At 46.2% G+C, this 27,382-nt stretch overlaps 1 protein-coding gene and 1 long non-coding RNA gene across 2 annotated transcripts; both read right to left on the bottom strand.

The window, feature by feature from the left end:
• Positions 1–1,426: 1,426 nt before the first annotated feature.
• Positions 1,427–11,509, bottom strand: LOC122372712. The gene is made up of 3 exons (XR_006254917.1): positions 11,409–11,509; positions 9,273–9,483; positions 1,427–1,835 (listed from the first exon to the last, which is right to left on the bottom strand). It is a non-coding gene; the product is annotated as an uncharacterized LOC122372712 (long non-coding RNA).
• A 2,153-nt stretch (positions 11,510–13,662) lies between these two features.
• On the bottom strand, positions 13,663–27,134 carry LOC122372713. The gene is made up of 2 exons (XM_043350239.1): positions 27,006–27,134; positions 13,663–14,820 (listed from the first exon to the last, which is right to left on the bottom strand). Exons 1-2 carry the CDS (start codon positions 27,132–27,134, stop codon positions 13,663–13,665), a joined length of 1,287 nt encoding a protein of 428 aa, XP_043206174.1.
• Between the last annotated feature and the right edge of the window lie 248 nt (positions 27,135–27,382).

Here is a 27,382-nt window from a genome sequence, read left to right as displayed (position 1 = left end):
ACCGTGTCCAGAGCAGAACCAAATAGGCAGGAACGTAATGCGTAGGCATCCTTGCCATATTTACTGGCCATTAACCTTCGCCCCAGTGGGGGGGGCATATGTTACCACCCTGTCGCGTTTTTCGCGTGTAAATAAAAAAGCGCGGCGCGTAGCGCCGCGCCGCTTGGGGTAGCTTTTTGTACATCAATTTTGGACAATGTGTGAAATTTTTGACCCCAGGTCATGTCAGGTCAGGTCACCAGGTCAAGTTAACTGACCAAGCCTAAAAAAAAGTTTGCAATCATGTCCAGCCTGCAGTGTTTGTCAGAAAGGTTTCAAACTTGGTGGATTGCATGATGTTATGGGCGCCTACAATTTGTATATCTCGGATTTTTCATATCCGTGACCTAAGGTCAGGTCAGTGGCGTGACCTTACCATTATAAGGCAATGGAGAAAAATGAAAATGCCTTTAGATCCGTGTGTACGCATGGGAACAGTCCAAATATTTCAGAATCACAATGATTTAGTCCACTCGTGATGACCAAGGTGTCATTTTTGCTGATAGCCTCTAGACAGGTCATCTGAGGTCACTTGAGGCTACAAACAGTTTTTTGCCAATAACTCGCGATTGGAAAGAGATAGAACGCTGGGGATGGTCTCATTGTGTTTGTCTTGTTGAGACGCATCGACTGATATGCAACATGACCTTTTCCGGTCAGGTCATGACCTTGACCTGAGGTCAAATTTTCAAGTTGACCTTTCAAGGTCAAATTATAGTTCATTCGACGCGTCTCGGCGAGGGGAACACGATTCTGGCAATAGAAATGCCGTGGCTTTTTGTAGTCAAAAGTTATTGTCGAAAAACACTTTTCGTAAAAACAGCTATTTTTGGAGTTTTTGTCCTCTGGAGGCTAAACCGTTGACCTGAGGTCAATATTGATAATGACCTTTTCAAAAGAAGAGCTAAAAAGCTATCGTTTGCTGTTCCATGCGTTTTTCTAGCTACCATAGTTCCTGAGATAGGGGCATGTTTTCTGAAAAATATAATGACAATTGGCAAATTTTGACCTTTGATGACCTCTGGTGACCCCAATATTGCTCAAAGGTGAAAAATGACCGAAATACTTTCAAACGTACGCATTGAGAGCTATCGACTGCTTTTTACCGCGTCTTTCTATCCCTCTTAGTTTTTGAGTTAGAGGTGGGTGGTAACATATGCCCCCCCCCCCCCCACTAGGGCGAAGTTGGCCGAGACCGCCACTGGGGCGCGGGTTAAACGAAGAAAGTCATGACGAAAGCTAGAGTATTCGCGAAGGTTGCCTGAGAATCGTGGGGAGTCTGGGGGTTTTACTTGGATTTCCGAAGATCGATGACTCCCGTTTTCTGGTAATTGCTCGGCATATATGCTTCTCATTTGATCTAACACAGAGTCAATTTCTGTCATATATGCGTCGGCCTCATCCAGAAGATTGTTCATTGTACCGTGCGAAGCAGTTCTATTTATAACATGCAATAGTCGATCATTACACTTATCAATTTCTTTATATATCTCTCGAATATCTTCAAATTTCTCCTTTATCACCAAAATATGTTCCTTATTGTGACTTAGTTCCTGAAACGCGTTACATTTTCGTGTAAACTTACGCTTTGCGTTCGCTCGTTGTCGTTTGATCGATTCGTAATTTTCTTCCTCTTCCAGGTTCATTTTCTTAGTTCTTGTGTCCATTTGATTCTTAGTTCTTACAAAAACAGCAAAGGTGCATCAAATTACGTTATGCTTGTAGATGAAATGTAGTGCTAATTCAACAAAACAAGACTTCGCACTGAGACATATAATTTGTAATAAAATTTCATCCTGAAACAGAAATAACAATCAATGCATGTCCAGCTTCACAGGTCGTACAGTTTAGATTACTAAGAGGTAGGGGAGAGAGGTCATATTGCGCCACCTTAAGGATATCGGCCTATTGCGGCTAAAGTTGACCAGCTGTCATGCTTGATGATATCTCAAATTGTACCTCAGTTATTTTGGCATCAAATTACAACTCCTAATTTGTATCACACCCATAAAAATTAACAAGAGAAAAGTTTTCCGACACACCTGCAAATGGCGCATTTACGGACTACCCCATCAAAAAGCGCCCATGCCTCTCATGTAAAAGCGCCCTATTAAAAACAACGGTTTGCCACCTAACTAAGTAGCCTATTTGAACGTGTCAGCCCATTAACCATTTATGCTGTGAAGGCTAAGGTAATGGTAAGGTGAGCGCTCTAATAATCAAAGTGTTCAATGAAATGTGTCCCAACCACCAGATGCTGTTTCTCTGGGTTGAAAAATAGGGCGCAAATAGGATGGGCGCAATTACGAATGGAACACATTTTTCATGAGCTTCAAATATGGCGAGGACAGCGAAGCCACGGTGGTGATAAACTTTCAAAACTACCATTAAACGAGCAATTAACAATGATTTTAAGTTGAATCACTATCTCTAAGATAAACCATGACACTAGCAAAGGTCGAAATAGACTGTTTCGCGTAAGAAAATAGAGGAAATCACAAAAAAAATGGTCTGCGAGAAAGCTGAGACACCTCACCTGCCCCCGTGGACCGGAATAAGAGCGAGTTATTGGTGGTGAAGTAAATGCACACGTTCGAGCATTCATTCGAATCGAATTTTGGACAGGAGGAAGGTGTGGCGCATTTAAGAACATGGCGCAATATGACCTCTCTTCCCTATACAATAAATTTCACATACATTTGAAGATCGTACTTACTACAGTGCGCCGAAAGTCTATAGATGCAATTTGCTCTTCAATGAAATAAATAAAACAAACAAAGAACTGATCAAGATTCCAACAAAAGTCAAAGTTTCAATTATATCCAAATAAATATGCGCACAGATTTCAAATTTGACATAGTAAACATCGCAAATAAAATCACGCGGGTAAATGACATGGAACTTTCAAATTGCGCACATCGTGAACTAAACTTCACGATACAATACCCAAGGACAGCATGCATTTCGATACTCCAGACCGGCATATCCTATCATACTAACTACCGGTATATATTTTGCCTCCTAACACGACCAAAAAGTCATTTTATAACATTAAAGGTAGTGTGCCACCTTCCAATGATTTCCCATTTTATTTTTCCTAGGATAAGAAACTTCTGTTTTTACCAAATATCGCAAAAAAATCAAAAATGGGCCTAGAATAGTGCTTTTTTCGCCTAAAAGTTTATCGGTTTTTCGATATATATAACAACTGTAGTGGGCTGACCTGCAAACAGGCGTCGGCAACAATCGCGAATGCGGCGCACATGTGACAATAAGCAAAGGTCATTATAGAGTTACGACGTACGGGAATGAGTTATCAGCTGTCTAATCGTAGACAACACAATGTCGATTTTAAACTGTAAGCCTGTATTGGTATTGTTTCTTTAATTTGGCTGTCGAACATTAATTTATGGTTTGAAATATTATTTTATGTAAAATAATTGATATGAAACAGCCGTCTCTAAAGTTATGACCCCATCTCACTACATGAAAGTGGCAGAAATGACAATGATCAGCTGACGCATTTTTCTTGGCCGAAGTCAGAGCCACCTGCGGTAGACCGCACCCAAAGCCAGGGCCCCGGTAACGTGAGGTAGCCGAGTCGGGGCAGCGTGCGCTGACCCAAGCCGGGGCCGCGGCTTTGGGAGCGGTCTACAGCATCCCCGGGCAGCCCCGGCACATTGCTCCAACAGACGGTAAATAACTTTTGAAAATACCTATCTCCAATTTTAGTGTTTTCTGAACCAAAATTTTGCGAGGAATCCGATGGTGTGGTCCCTGAAATCTGAAAAATTTCCATTTTGGAGATAGCATAGCACCTATTTTTTGAAAATCAGAATCAGAATCAGAATATATTTCATAACGAATCCATCGAATATGGTTTTTCATCGTCACACGTCAAAGGTTGAAAACATACGAGGTAAAATACATTCAGGCCAATACAATACACCGCGATACTTGATCAGGTCAGCCATACAGTTCTCTGAGTAGGTAGCGTCTCAGGGTGGATTTGAAGTGGCGAGTGTTTGTGTCGAATGGCAGCTGGTTGTACTGCTGGACAGCACCGTAGCTGAGACGCCTGCGACCCGACTCAGAGTGTATCCTCGGTAGCGTGCGCTGAGAGGAGCCTCTCGTCTGATACACGTGGTCTCTACTGGGGCCGATGCACATAGCGATGCATTCGGGACTACCGGTCGTGATGGCAGCATGGGTGAGACACAGTCGGTGATACGTGACAAGGCCACGCGCGTGTAACCAGTTCAGGTCACGGAGAACGTCCGCTACATGGTCGTGCTTAAGCCGGCCGCTAACCACTCTGGCACCAAAGTTTAGGAGCTTCTGTTCTCTATGTAGCTGCGTTGCATTACATGTACCGTAAACCGAGATGCAGTATCTAATGATTGATGTCACAAGAGCCCGCACGATCGTCACGACAGCACTTTTCGGAACTACATGTTTGGCATGCATCATACCAAGAAGAATGCCCGTGCACTTTGATGTTACATGGTCCACATGCGACTGGAAGCTCAGATAATTGTCCATGATGACACCCAAGTTCTTCACTACTCTAGAGTCGGGTATGGTGGTTCCTAGGAAGTCTAGTGCCACTGGCGGTAAACCTCTCAGGATAGCAGGTGTACCGAGCACAAGTGCCTGGGTTTTGGACGCGTTTAGTTTCATCCCGTTTGAACAAAACCAGTCGTACACACTGACAAGGGCCTGCTCCATGCGGACAATTAAAGCAGGCAGCTCACTTTTCTTGCCGCTGACAAGCAACTGTGTGTCGTCCGCGTATTGTACCACTCGGACCCCGTCGGGCACAAACAAACTGAGCTCGTTCGTGAAGATGGTGTACAAGACACAGCTGAGCGAGCCGCCCTGGAAGACCCCGATGGAGTTGGGCTTAGCAGCGGAACACATGGGAGTGCCGTCACCACCGATCACTTGCACTTGCTGAGTGTGGCCGCGTCAATAGTCTCTGAATCACTCTGTGTCTACGCCATACAGCGCCAGCTTATCGAGTAGTCTGGCGTGCGGTACCATATCGAAGCACTTCGATAGGTCAAGTAGCACGAGCACAGATATCTCGCGACAGTCCATAGCGCAGAGGACGTGTTCGGTGATGACGCTGAGAGCGGTCTCCGTGCTGTGACCCTTCCGGTATCCGTGCTGGGCGCTGGAGAGCAGCTTGTTGGTCTCCAGATACTGAGTGAGCTGGAGCTGCACTACTCTTTCAGTAATCTTCATCACTCCCGGCAGAATCGAGATTGGGCGGGTGTTGGCTGGAGCTGAAGGTCCTTTCCCCTTCGGGATTGGCGTGACAAGCGCGTGTTTCCACGCCGCCGGCACCTGACAGGTCACCAGGCTCGTGTTGATCATGTCGAGCAGAATCTGTCCAGTACCCCAGAAGTATCTCCTGAACATGTCGACACTGAACCCGTCAAGTCCGGTTGCTCTAGACGGCTTCATGGACCACAGGACCAGACACAGCGTGTCAAGATCGATGGGCTGTGGCCGGAACCCACTTGTCGTCACTCGTGGCAGGCGGACGGGCACCGGTGCAGCAGGTCTCGGGACGCTGGCGGCAGTGGCAGGGCCAATGCTGACATAATAGTCGTTGAGTGCATCAGGGGTAGCACTGGGCACGGCAGTTTCCTTCTTACTGCCAATGATAGGCCGCAGCACGCGCCAGACGCTGCCCGGCCCCGCCTTGTCCAGTTCGCGCTGATAGTGGGCAGTCTGGTCTCGCCGTATCGCTCCGCGGCACTGGCGGTTCAGCTCCTTGTAGCGGTCGCGCTGTCCGCCTGCCTGGAACGCCTGTCTCCGCTCGGCTAGCAGCTGGCGGGTGTCAGCCGTCAGGGGCGGCGCGCCGGGTGGCGACAGCCGCACTCGGGTGACCGGGGCCACCCCGTCGAGCTGCGAGAGGAATATCGCGCGAAATTCCTCCCACTTGTCGGCAGGTCGCTCGCGCAAGAGCACAGGACTCCAGTCCGCTTCGGAGAGCTGCAGATTAAACTGCTCAGAGTCGACTTTCTGCAGGCATCTCCGCTGGACAGTCGGTCGGGACGGTCGCCCCGCTCCACCGCAGCGCAGCACCAGCCGTGTGAAGTCGTGCGGGGTGCCGTACTGGCAGCGGGTCACCCCAGCACGTGTCACCAGCTGTCGGGCCGGCTGGTTGCGATGACGTCAAGTAGTGAGTTGGCTGGTCGGTAAGTCGGGTGCTCCGTGTTGGCGATCCGCAGGCCGTACGTGGTCAGCAGGCGAGTCAGCCGGTGGCCGGGCGAGTCAGCAGCAGGCTTCAGCAGGCAGCAGTTCAGGTCACCGGCTAACACCAGTGTAGCGCCGGGGTGACTCGCAACCATATGCTGCACCTGACCTTCTAAGTCCTCTAGGTCTGACGTCACTTGGGCTGCTGAATTCCGCGGCACACGGTACACGCTGGCGAACAAAATACCACGGTGGTTTCCTACGAACACTTTGGCCCACAGTATCTCGATATAAGAGTTCGGCTTAGAGTTAGGCTTAGAGTTTTTAGAAAAGTAAATATTCGTCATGCACAAAAGTAAAATAAATTGAAAATATAATGCGTGAATATTTATACTAACACTAGAATGTATCGAACATGAAATAGTGATATATTTTAGCCGAGATGATACTATATCTGCTCATACATGTACATGAATTAGTACATTAACCCTCGTCGGCCGAGAAGGGGTGGGGCGGATGCCGCCTCATAGGGTTTTTTCGCGATAGCTCAAAACACGCTGAGGGAAAACAGCTGAAACTTGGCATACCTAATATTTTATTCAAGCTGGATCTTTTGACGCCAACTGCGTTTTCAGGTCAGGTCAGGTCACTGACCTATGACGTCATAAATGAACCTCTGCACGGTCCTCAGAGAATAGTACTTATGGCCAGAAGTGCCGGATTATCATTCATTTGAGCGTTGTGGATTGCGATCCGCTTGTTTTCTGTGTTGCTCTGTCGATGTACAAGGGGGTGATGCCGTTTTCCGCACACCTTTCCCGACGAGATTGCTGTGCATCTAGGATTTTCTGTGCAATCTTTAGCTATGTGTCCGGTTTGTAGGCAGTTGAAACATGCTCCTACTTTTCGCATGGCCGATAATTTTTCGTCATGTGCCATCTTTGCAAAATGATCACATGAAGCGATGGCGTGTCCAGAGGTTTTATGTACCCAACACCATTGGTTTGGTTCCAAGCGGGTTTCATTTTGAGTAGGAAAATTCTTTGAAATATTAGCGACTTGAGCAAGATGTTCCAAACGGTTGGACACTCGCTCGATTTCGTCCCATATTCGACGTTCAGGTGTACAATTCGCTTCTTCTAGACATAATCCCTTGGTGAATTCAGTATTGTTAGAGGAGTTACCCACGGTTTGATTCACGTAGCGATGTTTGCCAGAAATGCGCACGTCGTGCTCCATGTAGGGTAAGGTGCCTAATTAGCGACCCCCTTAATTTGAACCGTCATTGCTCACGCTCTGTGGGTGCCACTGTATTACTGGCTTGATTTTCGGGGAGATCGTTCATTTTTCTATTAAAATATAGTCATTTTCTGCCCCAATATTCACTAACTTATTTGTAGTGAGCATTTTGGCAAACCATTGCAAAAAACGCTAATAGGGAACTCTTCCCGATTAGCGACCGGGGAGGGTCGCTAATAAGTCTATGGATTTCCCCATATTAAAAATGACAAAAAATGCGACGCCTGAAAAGATGAAATATGATCTCAAAAAGGTAACCTATACGCAAAGCACTCAATCACTCGAACAGGAACGTTTATCCAGCACATTTACGTAAGTAAAAACTGATCACGTGATGCACCGAAGGCGAAAAGAAGGCGGAAACCCAAATTTTGCGGGCTATCTCGTATGATATTCGAGGTCCGCGCTGAATTCGGCACCCCTTCAGTCGGTGACAACATTTGACATCCCCTGCCTCACATTGCAAGCTTCAGCAACACCTCATTTTCATTTCTCACTTTTCCCCTTTCTTTCTCTTCTTGAGCTATTTGCGACCATGTCAGGCGCAATTAGGAAATATGAGTTGCGACACATTTTTAACCGCCATGCTGTGCACAGTTAAGCGATTCACTATGGGAAAACGGCAATCAATTGAAAAAGGAATGTCGATTCAGAATAAAAAGGTGCATCATTCTAATGTGCATCGCTTTTCATCAGAGAGGGCCCAAACACACACGTTTTGGAAAAGAAACTCGTCATTTTTATTTAAACTCACCTGAAACGTCCTACCAGAAACATCGACAACCGTAAAATAATTTAATTTGATAACCAAAGTATGGCTGACCTTTTGACGATGTTTTTACCCCGTTTTCTCCTGCCAGTTTTTCTGTAAGGGGTTAGGTCGCAAATCGGAAAGGGTCGCTAATTAGGCACCTTACCCTACTCAATGACGCGTTTTTCTTGGAGAAGATATTGCAAAAGATTTTCAAATATTGTTTCCTTGGAAGTAAAATCCTTTGAATCTGTTTTCAAAATCCATTCTCGTTTTTGTGTAGGAGGTAGTAATCTTTCTATCATGCTTACGATTGTCACCGTGTTCATTTCATTTGATAATCCCATCCTCTTTAGATCTAACCAGGACCGTTCAATGACATTCACCATGGATATAAACTGTTTGGTATCTCCCTCTGCGATGGGTTTCAATATTTTAAGGTCTTGTACAACAGTGTCAACAAATTTTCTGGGGTCTCCGAAGGCCTTGTCCAAACGGTAAAGCATCTTGTCAAAATTGTCCTCAACTCCTTTAACCGTGTCCAGAGCAGAACCAAATAGGCAGGAACGTAATGCGTAGGCATCCTTGCCATATTTACTGGCCATTAAACGAAGAAAGTCATGACGAAAGCTAGAGTATTCGCGAAGGTTGCCTGAGAATCGTGGGGAGTCTGGGGGTTTTACTTGGATTTCCGAAGATCGATGACTCCCGTTTTCTGGTAATTGCTCGGCATATATGCTTCTCATTTGATCTAACACAGAGTCAATTTCTGTCATATATGCGTCGGCCTCATCCAGAAGATTGTTCATTGTACCGTGCGAAGCAGTTCTATTTATAACATGCAATAGTCGATCATTACACTTATCAATTTCTTTATATATCTCTCGAATATCTTCAAATTTCTCCTTTATCACCAAAATATGTTCCTTATTGTGACTTAGTTCCTGAAACGCGTTACATTTTCGTGTAAACTTACGCTTTGCGTTCGCTCGTTGTCGTTTGATCGATTCGTAATTTTCTTCCTCTTCCAGGTTCATTTTCTTAGTTCTTGTGTCCATTTGATTCTTAGTTCTTACAAAAACAGCAAAGGTGCATCAAATTACGTTATGCTTGTAGATGAAATGTAGTGCTAATTCAACAAAACAAGACTTCGCACTGAGACATATAATTTGTAATAAAATTTCATCCTGAAACAGAAATAACAATCAATGCATGTCCAGCTTCACAGGTCGTACAGTTTAGATTACTAAGAGGTAGGGGAGAGAGGTCATATTGCGCCACCTTAAAGGGACAGTATCACCATTTTGATGAAATTTGACATTGCATAGGCCCCACCTTTCTGGTCCGGGAACTGAAGACCGATCCTCGAAGCTCCACACCGTTATCCCGCTATCGCCGCTCAAAGTACGAAAGGTGTACCACACTTTGAATCGTGCTGAATCGTGCTTCACTATCTTCACTTTTTAAATGTTTGCGCCGTTTTGAATTGACCGCCAGTAATAAAACTTTTACCCTGGTCATTTCATCAAATTTTATAAAGCCAAAACGTTTTTCGCACTTATTCATCACCGTTAAATTCATTAAATAGTCGTAGGCAATTTCCGCTGTTTCCTTCGGATTCTAGCGGCTCAACAAAGGAATTCCTCCAGCTTGAATCACAATCTCCCTCCAATGTATGACGTTTATCACGTGATTGTCACGTGATATTTTCTCCCATTGTCAATTGTCACGTCCAATTGTCACTCCCTCCAATTGTCACGTGATATTTTTATAGGCAATATGTAGGCGTTCAACTAGTGTTAAGAGTAAGAACTGCAACTTTCGGTGTTCGATCGTAGAGGGCGGGCCTATCTGCCTGCCGGCGGAGGTCGCTGACCGGTCGCAGGGCAGTGTGTGATCGGAGCCGAGCGCAGAGAGTGCGGCACCTGTACTGAAGTGTTATCTTGATCGGGAAGCAAATACAAGTGAGTGCGACACGCTACAAATACCTAAGGCTACCTCTCCGTAAGGACAACTCAATCAGAAGAACGACCGCGTAAGCGTAGCGTCAATAATGTATTATCTGCGCCAGTTCTGTAGTAATTTTGCATGCTTCCAAACTGGCGGCCATGCTTGTATAGTGGTGGTTCGCTCATGAAAATGAATCATGAAAATGAAATGTGGTTGCAATATTTTTCACCGAGTTCGGTCCTCAAACTATGTTTTTCTGATTCAGAAAAACAAGAAATGCTAGTAAAAAAAAAATCAGCTCCATACATTGATTTTTTTTTCGATGATACTGTCCCTTTAAGGATATCGGCCTATTGCGGCTAAAGTTGACCAGCTGTCATGCTTGATGATATCTCAAATTGTACCTCAGTTATTTTGGCATCAAATTACAACTCCTAATTTGTATCACACCCATAAAAATTAACAAGAGAAAAGTTTTCCGACACACCTGCAAATGGCGCATTTACGGACTACCCCATCAAAAAGCGCCCATGCCTCTCATGTAAAAGCGCCCTATTAAAAACAACGGTTTGCCACCTAACTAAGTAGCCTATTTGAACGTGTCAGCCCATTAACCATTTATGCTGTGAAGGCTAAGGTAATGGTAAGGTGAGCGCTCTAATAATCAAAGTGTTCAATGAAATGTGTCCCAACCACCAGATGCTGTTTCTCTGGGTTGAAAAATAGGGCGCAAATAGGATGGGCGCAATTACGAATGGAACACATTTTTCATGAGCTTCAAATATGGCGAGGACAGCGAAGCCACGGTGGTGATAAACTTTCAAAACTACCATTAAACGAGCAATTAACAATGATTTTAAGTTGAATCACTATCTCTAAGATAAACCATGACACTAGCAAAGGTCGAAATAGACTGTTTCGCGTAAGAAAATAGAGGAAATCACAAAAAAAAATGGTCTGCGAGAAAGCTGAGACACCTCACCTGCCCCCGTGGACCGGAATAAGAGCGAGTTATTGGTGGTGAAGTAAATGCACACGTTCGAGCATTCATTCGAATCGAATTTTGGACAGGAGGAAGGTGTGGCGCATTTAAGAACATGGCGCAATATGACCTCTCTTCCCTATACAATAAATTTCACATACATTTGAAGATCGTACTTACTACAGTGCGCCGAAAGTCTATAGATGCAATTTGCTCTTCAATGAAATAAATAAAACAAACAAAGAACTGATCAAGATTCCAACAAAAGTCAAAGTTTCAATTATATCCAAATAAATATGCGCACAGATTTCAAATTTGACATAGTAAACATCGCAAATAAAATCACGCGGGTAAATGACATGGAACTTTCAAATTGCGCACATCGTGAACTAAACTTCACGATACAATACCCAAGGACAGCATGCATTTCGATACTCCAGACCGGCATATCCTATCATACTAACTACCGGTATATATTTTGCCTCCTAACACGACCAAAAAGTCATTTTATAACATTAAAGGTAGTGTGCAACCTTCCAATGATTTCCCATTTTATTTTTCCTAGGATAAGAAACTTCTGTTTTTACCAAATATCGCAAAAAAATCAAAAATGGGCCTAGAATAGTGCTTTTTTCGCCTAAAAGTTTATCGGTTTTTCGATATATATATAACAACTGTAGTGGGCTGACCTGCAAACAGGCGTCGGCAACAATCGCGAATGCGGCGCACATGTGACAATAAGCAAAGGTCATTATAGAGTTACGACGTACGGGAATGAGTTATCAGCTGTCTAATCGTAGACAACACAATGTCGATTTTAAACTGTAAGCCTGTATTGGTATTGTTTCTTTAATTTGGCTGTCGAACATTAATTTATGGTTTGAAATATTATTTTATGTAAAATAATTGATATGAAACAGCCGTCTCTAAAGTTATGACCCCATCTCACTACATGAAAGTGGCAGAAATGACAATGATCAGCTGACGCATTTTTCTTGGCCGAAGTCAGAGCCACCTGCGGTAGACCGCACCCAAAGCCAGGGCCCCGGTAACGTGAGGTAGCCGAGTCGGGGCAGCGTGCGCTGACCCAAGCCGGGGCCGCGGCTTTGGGAGCGGTCTACAGCATCCCCGGGCAGCCCCGGCACATTGCTCCAACAGACGGTAAATAACTTTTGAAAATACCTATCTCCAATTTTAGTGTTTTCTGAACCAAAATTTTGCGAGGAATCCGATGGTGTGGTCCCTGAAATCTGAAAAATTTCCATTTTGGAGATAGCATAGCACCTATTTTTTGAAAATCAGAATCAGAATCAGAATATATTTCATAACGAATCCATCGAATATGGTTTTTCATCGTCACACGTCAAAGGTTGAAAACATACGAGGTAAAATACATTCAGGCCAATACAATACACCGCGATACTTGATCAGGTCAGCCATACAGTTCTCTGAGTAGGTAGCGTCTCAGGGTGGATTTGAAGTGGCGAGTGTTTGTGTCGAATGGCAGCTGGTTGTACTGCTGGACAGCACCGTAGCTGAGACGCCTGCGACCCGACTCAGAGTGTATCCTCGGTAGCGTGCGCTGAGAGGAGCCTCTCGTCTGATACACGTGGTCTCTACTGGGGCCGATGCACATAGCGATGCATTCGGGACTACCGGTCGTGATGGCAGCATGGGTGAGACACAGTCGGTGATACGTGACAAGGCCACGCGCGTGTAACCAGTTCAGGTCACGGAGAACGTCCGCTACATGGTCGTGCTTAAGCCGGCCGCTAACCACTCTGGCACCAAAGTTTAGGAGCTTCTGTTCTCTATGTAGCTGCGTTGCATTACATGTACCGTAAACCGAGATGCAGTATCTAATGATTGATGTCACAAGAGCCCGCACGATCGTCACGACAGCACTTTTCGGAACTACATGTTTGGCATGCATCATACCAAGAAGAATGCCCGTGCACTTTGATGTTACATGGTCCACATGCGACTGGAAGCTCAGATAATTGTCCATGATGACACCCAAGTTCTTCACTACTCTAGAGTCGGGTATGGTGGTTCCTAGGAAGTCTAGTGCCACTGGCGGTAAACCTCTCAGGATAGCAGGTGTACCGAGCACAAGTGCCTGGGTTTTGGACGCGTTTAGTTTCATCCCGTTTGAACAAAACCAGTCGTACACACTGACAAGGGCCTGCTCCATGCGGACAATTAAAGCAGGCAGCTCACTTTTCTTGCCGCTGACAAGCAACTGTGTGTCGTCCGCGTATTGTACCACTCGGACCCCGTCGGGCACAAACAAACTGAGCTCGTTCGTGAAGATGGTGTACAAGACACAGCTGAGCGAGCCGCCCTGGAAGACCCCGATGGAGTTGGGCTTAGCAGCGGAACACATGGGAGTGCCGTCACCACCGATCACTTGCACTTGCTGAGTGTGGCCGCGTCAATAGTCTCTGAACCACTCTGTGTCTACGCCATACAGCGCCAGCTTATCGAGTAGTCTGGCGTGCGGTACCATATCGAAGCACTTCGATAGGTCAAGTAGCACGAGCACAGATATCTCGCGACAGTCCATAGCGCAGAGGACGTGTTCGGTGATGACGCTGAGAGCGGTCTCCGTGCTGTGACCCTTCCGGTATCCGTGCTGGGCGCTGGAGAGCAGCTTGTTGGTCTCCAGATACTGAGTGAGCTGGAGCTGCACTACTCTTTCAGTAATCTTCATCACTCCCGGCAGAATCGAGATTGGGCGGGTGTTGGCTGGAGCTGAAGGTCCTTTCCCCTTCGGGATTGGCGTGACAAGCGCGTGTTTCCACGCCGCCGGCACCTGACAGGTCACCAGGCTCGTGTTGATCATGTCGAGCAGAATCTGTCCAGTACCCCAGAAGTATCTCCTGAACATGTCGACACTGAACCCGTCAAGTCCGGTTGCTCTAGACGGCTTCATGGACCACAGGACCAGACACAGCGTGTCAAGATCGATGGGCTGTGGCCGGAACCCACTTGTCGTCACTCGTGGCAGGCGGACGGGCACCGGTGCAGCAGGTCTCGGGACGCTGGCGGCAGTGGCAGGGCCAATGCTGACATAATAGTCGTTGAGTGCATCAGGGGTAGCACTGGGCACGGCAGTTTCCTTCTTACTGCCAATGATAGGCCGCAGCACGCGCCAGACGCTGCCCGGCCCCGCCTTGTCCAGTTCGCGCTGATAGTGGGCAGTCTGGTCTCGCCGTATCGCTCCGCGGCACTGGCGGTTCAGCTCCTTGTAGCGGTCGCGCTGTCCGCCTGCCTGGAGCGCCTGTCTCCGCTCGGCTAGCAGCTGGCGGGTGTCAGCCGTCAGGGGCGGCGCGCCGGGTGGCGACAGCCGCACTCTGGTGACCGGGGCCACCCCGTCGAGCTGCGAGAGGAATATCGCGCGAAATTCCTCCCACTTGTCGGCAGGTCGCTCGCGCAAGAGCACAGGACTCCAGTCCGCTTCGGAGAGCTGCAGATTAAACTGCTCAGAGTCGACTTTCTGCAGGCATCTCCGCTGGACAGTCGGTCGGGACGGTCGCCCCGCTCCACCGCAGCGCAGCACCAGCCGTGTGAAGTCGTGCGGGGTGCCGTACTGGCAGCGGGTCACCCCAGCACGTGTCACCAGCTGTCGGGCCGGCTGGTTGCGATGACGTCAAGTAGTGAGTTGGCTGGTCGGTAAGTCGGGTGCTCCGTGTTGGTGATCCGCAGGCCGTACGTGGTCAGCAGGCGAGTCAGCCGGTGGCCGGGCGAGTCAGCAGCAGGCTTCAGCAGGCAGCAGTTCAGGTCACCGGCTAACACCAGTGTAGCGCCGGGGTGACTCGCAACCATATGCTGCACCTGACCTTCTAAGTCCTCTAGGTCTGACGTCACTTGGGCTGCTGAATTCCGCGGCACACGGTACACGCTGGCGAACAAAATACCACGGTGGTTTCCTACGAACACTTTGGCCCACAGTATCTCGATATAAGAGTTCGGCTTAGAGTTAGGCTTAGAGTTTTTAGAAAAGTAAATATTCGTCATGCACAAAAGTAAAATAAATTGAAAATATAATGCGTGAATATTTATACTAACACTAGAATGTATCGAACATGAAATAGTGATATATTTTAGCCGAGATGATACTATATCTGCTCATACATGTACATGAATTAGTACATTAACCCTCGTCGGCCGAGAAGGGGTGGGGCGGATGCCGCCTCATAGGGTTTTTTCGCGATAGCTCAAAACACGCTGAGGGAAAACAGCTGAAACTTGGCATACCTAATATTTTATTCAAGCTGGATCTTTTGACGCCAACTGCGTTTTCAGGTCAGGTCAGGTCACTGACCTATGACGTCATAAATGAACCTCTGCACGGTCCTCAGAGGACCGGGCGTTGCAACTTTGCAACGCCCTCAGTGCCAGAGGAACTTTCACAGGAAGATGAAACTTACAGGACGTAGTATCCTTTAGAGGTCTCACAAATTGTATATCTCAGATTTTTCCCAAATGTCACATGAGGTCAGTTCGGTCACGTGACCTCACCATAATAAGTCAACGGAGGGAAATATGAAAACTGTTATTTTGACGCCGGAAACTGTCCCAAGCACATGAAATCGTGGTTTCATGCACTCTTTGTAAGGTCCGATCATGAAACCACGATTTCATGTGCTTAGGATAGTTTTAGATCATTTCCGGCGCCAAAATAACAGTTTCAATATTTCCCCCATTGACTTATAATGGTGAGGTCACGTGACCGACCTGACCTCATGTGACATTTACGTTAAATCCGAGATAAACAAGTTGTGAGACCTCAGAAGGATACTACGTCCTGTAACTTCCATCTTCCTGTGAAAGTTCCTCTGGCACTGAGGGCGTTGCAAAGTTGCAACATCTGAGGAATTCGCAGAGGTTTATTTATGACGTCATAGGTCAGTGACCTGACCTGACCTGAAAACGCAGTTGAGGTCAAAAGATCCAGTTTGAATAAAAGATTAGGTATACCAAGTTTCAGCTGTCTACCCTAAGCGAGTTTTAAGCTATCGCGAAAAGCCCTATGAGGCGGCACCCGCCCCACCCCTTCTCGGCCGACGAGGGTTGATGTACTAGTTCATGTACATGTATGCGCAGATATAGTATCATCTAAGCTAAAATATATCTCTAATTCATGTTCGACACATTCTAGTGTTGTTACAAAAATTAACTCATGATATTTTCAATTTATTTGACTATTATGCCTGACGAATATTTATTTTTCAAAAAAATAGGTGCTATCTCCGAAATGGAAATTTTTCGGATCTCGGGGACCACACCATCGGATTCCTTGCAAAATTCTGGTCCAGAAAACACTAAAATTGGAGATAGGTATTTTCAAAAGTTATTTACCGTCTTTTGGGGCAATGTGCCGGGCTATCACATGACACCGGGAGGACGCGCGGCCCGGCTTGGGTTAGCGCACGCTGCCCCGACTCGGCTACCTCACGTTACCGAGGCCCTGGCTTTGGGCGCGGTCTACCGCACCACCTAACAGGCGTGTTCGAAACCGCAGGAGATGATGATGAACGGGTTTATCGAAACTTGATTGAATGAGCCTATCGGTAATAGCGATTTCAGTGTGTGCATTTATTGTTCATAGTGGTGTGAAATGTGGTTGGGGTACAACCGACAACCCGTCGGGGCGAATCTCGCACTGGGGTACTCAAAATTTGAAGAATTTAAGACGTTTCCGTGAGTTTTGAAGGTATGGATAAGTTCTAAAAATCCGGTTCTCCTTATCTGGGCCATTAACTCCATACGGTCCAGGAAAGCTGGCACACTACCTAGCTCTTAGTAAATCCCTACCCTAGCTCTTAGTAAATCTATACATTTACATCAGTTAAGATGATGAACTAGGTACAATATTAAAAAGTTATTCGTAGTCGCATGCACCTATTCGATAGATTAAAAAGTCAGCTATTATTTTGTTGCGCACCATCCATACACAAGTTCATGGGTATGACGCCATTAGGTGCACTCGTTCGCAAGACGCCACTCTTCAATGAATATATATATATATATATATATATATATATATATATATATATATATATATATATATATATATATATATATATATATATATATATATATATATATATATATATAGATATATATATATATATATTCTTTGTGGCAGATGTCATTAAACAGCAAGGCAACTTTCGCTTTTGATAGTTTTTTTTTGTTGAGTTTTGTGTGAGTTTTGTGTGAAGCACTCACGCACCATTGTGTGAGTGCGTGAGTGCTTCATGAAACATGCACGTTTGTAGTATGTGTGTACGATCATCGATCAATGTAAATAGTTGACTGTCGTATTTGCGCCAGCTTAGTGAAAGTGTTATGATTATGCCGTCACATGTTTTTGTTGCATAGCTATTTTCCTAAACGACGAATGAGAAGTAGCATATCCCGACGGACCCTGTTGATTTTGTACTCAGTCTTGAAAATGATTGTTTGATAATACAATCGAAACGCGTCGACAAAATGAAAAACTTTAATGAATATAACTGAAACATTAAACTCGCTACCTGAAACAATCAAGAAAACATTCAATTCACTGTAAAAAAAATGTCACGAGCCAATTCTATGACAAGGAGTGGGTTACACGGTCGTCCATTGTTACGGAGCGAGCGAAGCGAGCGTAGTCTTTCCTTAGATTAACGGAAATTTCTGAGTATGAGCGGCCGGCCGGCCGGCCGGCCGGCCGGCCGGCCGGCCGTGGTCACGCTTTTGCGAGGCTTATATCTCAGCAACCACTTGACCGATTTACATGCGGTAATTTTTGTAGGGTAGCTTCATTCCTTCTACCAAGTATTGGACTATTCCCGATGCATGTGGGTGACCCCTTATGCACGTGCCACGTGCAAATCGAAGAGGTGTCACTTTTGTAATAGTTGCAATATCTCGGTAACTACTGGGCCGATTGCGCTGAAAGTTGGCATGTAGGTAGGCACCCACTAGGCAATGCATATCCATGTGCCAAAGTTTGGGTGCTGCTGCACGTGCGCACGTGTAGGGGTCGATTCCAGATCTCGAGAACGGCTGGACCGATGGCGCTCAAATTTGGTACATGGCTAGGGACCAGTTAGTAGGGTGCCGTGCACAAGTCAGTTGGGACCCATTTTGCACGTGCGCACGTGCAGGGTGCCGCTCCCAGATCTCGAGAACGGCTGGGCCGATTGTGCTCAAATTTGGCACATCGCTAGAAACCGGTCAGTAGGGTGCCGTGCACCAGTCAGTTGAAGGTACCCCCTCGAAATTTCGCACGTGCAAGACTCACCCCCTCGCTCGCTCCGTTAGTCGCCCCAAAAGGCGTTATACTGGTACCTACCTTGCTGTTATATATAGGGACATTATCAGCCTGAGCGTTGTTAGTTAAAGAGTGGCCTCGTGAAACAATTGGTTACAAACGGTAACCTAATAACTTAAATGCTTCCCTAACACCCCTTCCTGCTTATCAACAGATTTCGCGCTGTGTCGGAAAACTACGCATAGTCTCATAATTAAATCCGCCAGAAGCTTGTTGCATGCTAGTTACATGCGTGTTTCATTATCGTGTCATATTATTATTATGTCGGCTAATGAGGCACCGCCCTGCACGTGCTTTAAATATAATCCTGCGCACACGCCACCTAGTCGGAAACTCATCATCGGACTAGTCCTGGTAGGGTTTCCGTGTTGCCGAATGAGGCGAAACGACTTTATTCGGTAGTGCCTCATAAATCCCTGCTACGGTGAGCAGCGACGAGTCTGAGACTGCTTCTAAAACGCGTCCTTCACTTCCGGCGCGGGGCCGTCATTTCCGGCCGCCATTGTTCAGTTCTGCGGCTGCCGGCGGTTGGTGCGGTTGTGTTGTGGCACGGTGCGTTGTGAAGTTCTCGGGCTGGGATATTTCGAAGGTACGTTATATTGTATGATATTTACATGGCAATGGGGGACATTTTATTTATTTTGTAATATTCTGAACACATGTTGCGTCATAGAATTTATCCCTTGACCGTTGTGGGCCACTGTTTCGTTTGAATTCCGACTGTTGGAAGACGGACTTTCTTTCAGTCGCTGTCTAGCCTTTTTTCCAAATGTGTAAGCTACACATATTGCCTCACATTGATTTATCTTATACAAAAGTCAGTTGATGTAGATAATAAAGCCATCCTCACTGATATTTTAAAATCAGCAGTTAATTTTCTTTTCTGTTTGCAGAGTTGCTTAAAGTTGTGGGAGACTGAGGCATGAAGGTATACCGGAAGCCAGCGATATTTCTGTTGGTAAGCCTCGCCCAGAAAAAAAAAACTTGCTTGAATCTGCAAAGTATGGCAAATATTTGATGGACTGCACAGTGCACAATGTACCTGACATGGCAGGATCAACTTGCTCACTCGCCTGTTGTAAGTGCCGTTGCGTCAAACCCCGTGGAAGTGCCCGATCGTGTCTCATGCAACCGTATTATTTTGTGAATGTTATTGGTGGTGACTCGAATCAGCTTTTGCACCACTCCGCTATGATATTGTAATATGTATATATTTATATATTTTGTATCGTATGCTAATAAGTAATAAACGTTATTTTTGTGTATGTTTTTTGTAACGTGGCTGGCACGCTGTCGTGGCTGTCGTTGGCCGGGTCGTCCACAGTCGGAGGGGCGGCTGGGGAGAAGGAGGGGGGGGGGGGGGGGTGACGCAATTGAGCTAGTATTACTACTGGGCAGCAATAGCAGGCGCTAGCTGGTTGGGTTACCAGGCGAGTCCTGCTAAGGAGCCTAATCGGCGTACCGATCTGCTGGTTTTGCCCTCGTTTTCAAACGAGGTACCGAATAACGAAACGAGGGGCTGACACGGGGGTGCTCGGTTTATGAGGCGTGGGCTTGTCATTTACTAACGAAACAAGCTTGTATCCTCTTACTAGCTAAATATGAGGCGATTTTTACACGTCGCTGCATGCTCATTTTTGCGCCAGCGGTTTTCCTACAAGGGGCTTGTAAGATTTTTTTACAGTGAACCAAGCAGCGGCGCCGCCACGCTTTTATGAGCACTACGTACACCCGCATGCAGGTTAGTGGTAGGCTCAGGCACGACACCCAGGGTGGGATGAAAATTTTCCCAAGTTGCCTATTTATAACATCACCAAAACCTGAAAACTCTCCGGATTCGTCCCACTGATTGTCCAGAAGTCAACATTTTCATTAAAAATAATACAAAATGAGTAAAACGAATGATCTAATAAAAACCCAGCTGACCAAGGGAAAGACGGCTTTCCTGCCGTCCCTCCCTTGGCTTCGAACCGATTGCAGTCTGCAGAATGATGTATGTAGTTACAGTTGCACTTACACTATGGGGGCCTGGGGCAGAAGCATGCCTTTCCAGCCGGCGAGTTTGTGATGGTGAAAATTTTATTCGGGACCACCTTCATAAATAACAATTTCGACTGTTATTTGAAAACATTTGTACAGCTATTCTGTAGTCAGATTAATCCGAAGTCCTACTTTATCCTTTTGTCTGTTTAGTCGAAATGGCTTGAATACAATAAACAAAACAAAGCAACTCAGATTCAGACTCTGTATTTTCATGTTACCTATACACTGCCTTTCTGAAGTTGTAAGACTCCTAATGGATACTAGGTCCTGCAAGGTTCATTTCCCTGTGAAAGCTCCTGTGGGAGTGAGGGCGTTGCGAAGTTGCGACATCTGAAGACCGTGCAGAGGTTCACTTTTGACTTCATAGGTCAGTGACCTGATCTGACCCGAAAATGCGGTTGGTGTCAACAGATCCGGCTTGATTCAAAGGTCAGGTATGCCTAGCTTCAGTTCTCTATCACCGGCGTGTTCGGAGCTATCGCGAAAAAAAAAAACTATGGAGGGGCGGCACCCGCCTCCCCCCTCGGCCGGCGAGGGTTAAGGCTCTCAGAGACCAGTACAGGGCCTGCAAAGGGCAGTTTGAGACGTTTAGATGCCGACTTGGGCCATCAGAGGCTAATGTGGGTCCTTACAGGCCAGCATGGGCCCTCAGAGGTCAGTGTGGGACCCTAAAATACCTGCATGGGCTTACCGGCATGGGAAAATACCTACCGGCACGGGATCTGAGGGCCCGCAGTGCGGGGCCCTCAGATCCCATGCCTCAGATCCCATGCTCAGAGGCACCTAAAGGTTAGTCTTGGGACCCCAGAGACAGAAATGATGTCACCAGAGGCCGGAGTAAGGCCCTCAGACGCCGGCTGGGCCCTTGAGGCCGGTTTAGGGGCCCTCAAATGCCAGTGGAGGGCCCTCAGAGGTCAATGTGGGTTCTCATTCCTCAATGTGGGCGCTTGACCGCCACTGAAGGGCCCTCCGAGATCAGTGTAGGACCCTCAAAGACTGGTATGGGAGCTGTTAATAGCTGGCGTGGGTTTCTTGAGCCTCGTGACAATCGAATAAGGGCCAGAGCCTCATACACCCATGGGGGCCCTGCCCATTGGTTGTTTGGGGGGGCAAATGATATGATGGCCCCCTGATTAGCCTTTGGAGGGGGGAAGGGCATGGTCCTGATCCCCCCTCTGCGACCGCCACTGCACTGAAAGTGCGGAGGGGGAGGGGCAGATACCCACAGACATTGCTGGCCCCCAGCCTGTTTGAACCGAGGCAGGGGGCACGGTCACCCTGGCCCCAACTACTACGCCTGTGACGAACTATGCCGACTCCAAGCAGATCCGGTCAAGCGTTGGTCGTTTGTATACGCATTCTCCTGCACCTTACTAGTATTGTCTTATTCCTTTTCAGTGCCCGCTCATGTCCCGCGTCTCGTATTCAACAAAATGCTGCCACCAGGACTCACAGTTTTGTCTCTGATATGGTTTCCTTCTTTGAGTGAAGGAAATTCCCAGTAAACATGCCGACGTCGGCCCGACGTCGGCCGACGTCGGGGTGACGTCGGCAACTCGGCATCGGCATGCCGACGTCGGCCCGACGTCGGTCCAACCTCGGCACGACGTACGTCGGCTGAATGTCGGATATGCCCACATGTAGGTACCGACGTCCAGCCGAGGTCCAGCCGACGTCGGGCCGACGTCGGACAGAGATTAACCCGGCAGTTGCTGGGGTATTTCGCCACCCACCGTTTGCTGGGGGGGGGCGTTAAACGCCCCCAGCCGATAACTCGAGAACCAATAGGCGCAGCGAAACGCACGAGGCGGCAAACGAAAGAACGCGACGAGACGCTTCAGATGAGTACTTTAAAGTTGAATTTTGAGGTCACAGGTCGGGTCAAGGTCAGGTCAAACACCTGAAATCGGGCTTTCAGTAGCATGGACTTCAGGACCTCGCAATGGGCGCCTCTCGCCATAAACTCTGTCAAAACGGTGCACAATCCATCTTATAAGGCCTACAAGAGTGTTAGCTTCATGTAGGGGTCAGTCAAGCATAGGTCAGGGTCAAGGTCAGGTCAACCGGGTAGGCACATATCCCCGAAAATCAAAACTGATATTCGCAGCCTGAGACACATGTTTTATAGGTAAATTTGGGGCGTAAAACACGATGGTGACATTCATTTTATCATATGTGTACGTGTTTGGCTCAAAAAGTTCAATTTAAGAAATTCATGTATCATGGTCGTGAAGTAGTCACGAAAAATTGCCAAGATTCAGTTCAAGATTATGGAAAATGCGGAATGATAATTAATAATCGAAGATAGCCATTTGATTGACCATGGTATTGGCAGTCTAATGGCGTTTACGGTATGTCTGTATGTCTATTCTGTGATTTTATATGATTTTTTGAACATATGCCGTTTTTGGTCGAAAACTCAGAAATCATGACGTCACTAAAACCTCGATATCTCAAAAATTTTCCGACCGATTTTTTTGAAACTTTGTCACAATAAACTTCAATCAATTCCCTACAGGTACCCAAAATTTGGCGCGCCTGCGGCGCGCCGTTTTTATGCTATGGCCCGGCGAAAAAAGTGGGGGCGTTTAACGCCCCCCCCCAGCAACTCGCGGGTTAATTGCTGAGGTCCAGCCGACGTCGGGCCGACGTCGGACCGACATCGGCCGCTGTTTTGACCGTTAAAATAATATAAAAAAACATGTTTCATTTTTCATAAAGAGCTTCTGTATTCAAAATATCCTCAGGAAACTCAAATCTTCCTCCACGCCGCAACCCCCTGATCCGCACTGGACGGGAAACTTTATCCCATTTGGGATTGCCCGTAAGCCGAGCTCGCCCGTAGCCAGTGCGGTGAGTGCTTGGGGGCTGCTCGGCCTATCCTTTGGTCAGGCTCAGCCCCGGCAACTCACCAGGGCCGGGCCCAGTTCATATAGAAAGGCCAGTCGGCAAGTGTCACTTTGCCAAAGTGCCACTTATCAAAGGGACACTTTGGGAAACGTTGGTGCAGGTGTGTAAGAGTGGCTATATGAATCCATTGTGGGGTCGCCCTTTCCAATAAGTGTCACGTAACAGCAATGGGACCAGGGACTCTATATGAACTGGACCCAGGGTGCTCGCCAAGAAGACCAATGTCTCCATCCTATCATCCTTCCGGCTCTGAAATGGTCTTGTCAGACCGAAAGGGCATAACCCAACAAAACAAACTAAATTCGCTATCTGGCTGCGTGGTGTAGTAGTTAGCGCACTAACCTCGCGTTCAAATGACACAGGGTTCGAATCCCATCGCCGGCTGATGCTTTTGGCGTGTTGTCCGCAGTAAACATGCCGACGTCGGCGACTGGGGGCTCGAATCCCGCCGCCGGTTGATATTTTTGGCGCGTTGTCCCAATAAACATGCCGACGTCGACCCCGTCGGTCCAACGACAAACGATCTCGTCAATCTCGGCAAACGACCTCGGCCCGACGTCGGCTGGACTTCGGCTGGACGTCGGAACATGCGGGCATATCCGACGTCCAGCCGATGTCGGGCCGAGGTTGAACCGACGTTGGGCCGACGTCGGCATGTTCACTGGGTTGCGGTCAATAACGCTGTAGAAACAAAAGGGAGTCTTCATTAAAGGGCAGGTTGAATAGTCGTCAAGTTCTGGTGTTTAGGGTACCGGGTGGTAGGTGCTTGCAGACAGACACTAAAGTCAGCAAAAAGTGGGGGGGGCAGTTAAAATTGCTGCCCCCCACCTTCGAAAGTGGGGGGCCATGGCCCCCCCCCCTGTTCCTACGCCTATGGTCAACGGACGCGTCGAAATAAACAACTTCTAGCACTCCACTCTTCTACTCTGCAGATCTGAGATCACTACCACCTGCTGACCTTGCTACCACCCAAGCCCTATATCATTATGAGCAACCAATCACTCACAAAAGGCCTCTACACCAAGGCCCTAAAACTCTACACCACGCTCGGCGCTTGCTCGGCGCGGTTCATTCCCAAGGTCGAGCCCAAGTTGAGCCCTTTAGACTCTTTAGTGCCCTGGTTGAGCGAGCCAAGCCGCCAAGCTTCCTAGTTGTTATGGCAACAAGAGCGTACCTTATTTTTTAGCAGTTCAAAATGACAAATGTAATTTTGGTATGTCAAAACTGGTCAAAACAAACTGAAGTTTGGTGACTTTTTCAATTAAAAAACTTTTTTCAAAAAAAAAAACGTAATTAAAAACTTTTTTTTAAATAAATTAACTATTTTTCACATTTTGAGCAGTACGTACTGTACGTAGTGGATTTCCAAGTCAAAAATTGCACTACGTACAGTGTACGTACTGTACGTAGTGGTGGCGGCGCCCCTGCAACCAAGCCCAAAAACTCAACAAAAAACTATCAAAAGCGAAAGCTGCCTTGCTGTTTAATGACATCTGCCTCAAAGAAAATATCTTGCTCAAATACACCAATATATATATATATATATATATATATATATATATATATATATATATATATATATATATATATATATATATATATATATATATATATATCAGTAAACTTCGGCAACAGGTCGTTAGATATACAGTTGAGATGGAACACAACAGCGTTTTTAGCAGTGATTAACTTCTTCTGTGTCTTCTCGATATTTCGTACTGTGTTCCTGGTAGTATCATTGGTTTTTGATAATAATTCACCAATTAATGTCATTTAAATTCATTATAATGCGACCGGTTTCGATTTATTCACAAATCGTTTTCAAGCATAATGAAAGACGATACACAGATACTAAGTAAACATAATGACAGTTTGAAAATGAATGTCCCTCAGGACCGAATTGATGAAAATGATCACATAAAAATACACTACAGCTCGTTCATTTGAAATCCGGAATCCTTTCAATTCCAAGGACAGTGGGAGCTTACAGTGGTGGCGTTCAAACACCACCGTAAGTATGGGTGCTGCAGAGCAGCACCCATACTTATATATCAAAATTCATACAATCAGCACGCGGCAATGCTTACAGTCATCTTCATATGTAGGTACACATACATACAAGTAAACAGCACAAGTAGATCACAGGCCTATCTATCAGATTGACCTATCTATTAGCTGCCCCTCCTCCTCCCCAGAGGGCCAGTGTAACTGCCGATGATGCGATCTGTTTGTTGATTGTTGGGGCTTTGTCTTTGATGTGGAGCGCTTCGAGAATGTGTAAACGTGTTTGACAGTCAGCCGAATCAATAATAATTGTGTTGTCCACTAACTGTGCCCTTGTGAGAGTTGTGTTGTGGTGTCTGTGCATGTGTTCTTTCGGTGAACCTTCCCGTAGATGCATCGTGAGGCGACGTGATAGTGTAGTGGTCGTGACCCCAATGTAGCTTACTGAATGAAGCCTACAATCTTCATATGGACAGTAAAACTGGTAAACTACATTGGAGCGTTTCAGTGCGTTGCCTTTATCATATGGATTGTTTTTCACAAGAAGTTGTTGAGTTTTTCTGTTGCGATAATAGATTATATATATATATATATATATATATATATATATATATATATATATATATATATATATATATATATTCGAATAGTTCGGAAGCAGGTTCTCTTTTATGCAAGTTTTGTTAAACACAACAGCATAATGGGCACTTATCTTCTTCTTATTAAGACTTTCGAGGCGGCGAATGCACTGTCGAGGTTCGGGTTCGTGAGAATGTAAAATATTACCAAAAGATGTCATAAATACAAAATATCATAGCTATATTGTTGTTCGACGTTTCGATCTATCAGAGATCATTTTCAAGAAAATTACAGTCACACAGTTTTAGAAGTCATACTTTGAGATAAATGGGTTCAATTACATTTTTGGAACAAATATTACGGATATGATACTAAAACTATTCAGTCGATGAGTCACAGCATTCAAAACAAAATAACACACTTTTGTTTTCGTACATGAGCTATAACCCTAAACACATTCGTTCATCCTCCGCGAAGGAAGGTCACATCAAAAACACCATAGCGAGATACGTACGCGCATATGACAGATAACTAAGTCAACCCGCCGCGAGTACTTTGTCGTACAGTGATAGAGATGTGTTCTGCTTTGTCTGAATGTTGATGATTGGCTTTTTGTCGCGAATGTACACTGTTTCAAGTGTGACGAGCCGTCTACGATCCTGACAGTGTGCTAGGATGGATGTGTTGGTCACGAGATCGTCACGTGTGAGTGCGGTGTTGTGATGTTCTGTGTAGTGTTTCTTGGGGGCTCCGTCCTGCAGGTGCATTGTGAGACGTCTGCTCAGAGACGTTGTGGTGTGACCAATGTAGTATACTTCGCGGGTCGCGCAGTCCCCGGCTGTACATTTAAACTGGTATACTACATTGGTCTGCTTGAGTGTTGCCGTGCTGCGTGTGGGATTGTTTTGCATCACCAGTGAGGATGTCTTGGGGCTAGTGTAGTAGACCTGAACTACCAGTCGCAGTTCCCCATCTGTAGGTTGGCAGTTACGGCGAACAATACCGCGGATCACCTGCTCATCCGTCTTCCATGTTGGAGACATCGTGCTGCGGTAGTACACTTTTAGCTCGTCTTTCTATATATATATATATATATATATATATATATATATATATATATATATATATATATATATATATATATATATATATATATATATATATATTTTACCGAACAACTGATAAGTTCTAACACAATAGTTAGATATTCCAATAATACTTAACAAACTAACCTATTGGCCTCTTCAATTAATTCGTTAAAGTAAGTCACTTGGCAGTACTAGTAAAAACC

This window comes from Amphibalanus amphitrite, unplaced genomic scaffold (assembly GCF_019059575.1).
Source record: "Amphibalanus amphitrite isolate SeventyFive unplaced genomic scaffold, NRLGWU_Aamphi_draft 001390F_arrow, whole genome shotgun sequence".
NCBI lineage: Eukaryota > Metazoa > Arthropoda > Thecostraca > Balanomorpha > Balanidae > Amphibalanus > Amphibalanus amphitrite.
The sequence above is the reverse complement of the archived record's forward strand: the minus strand, read 5'-3'. Positions and strand labels throughout refer to the sequence as shown.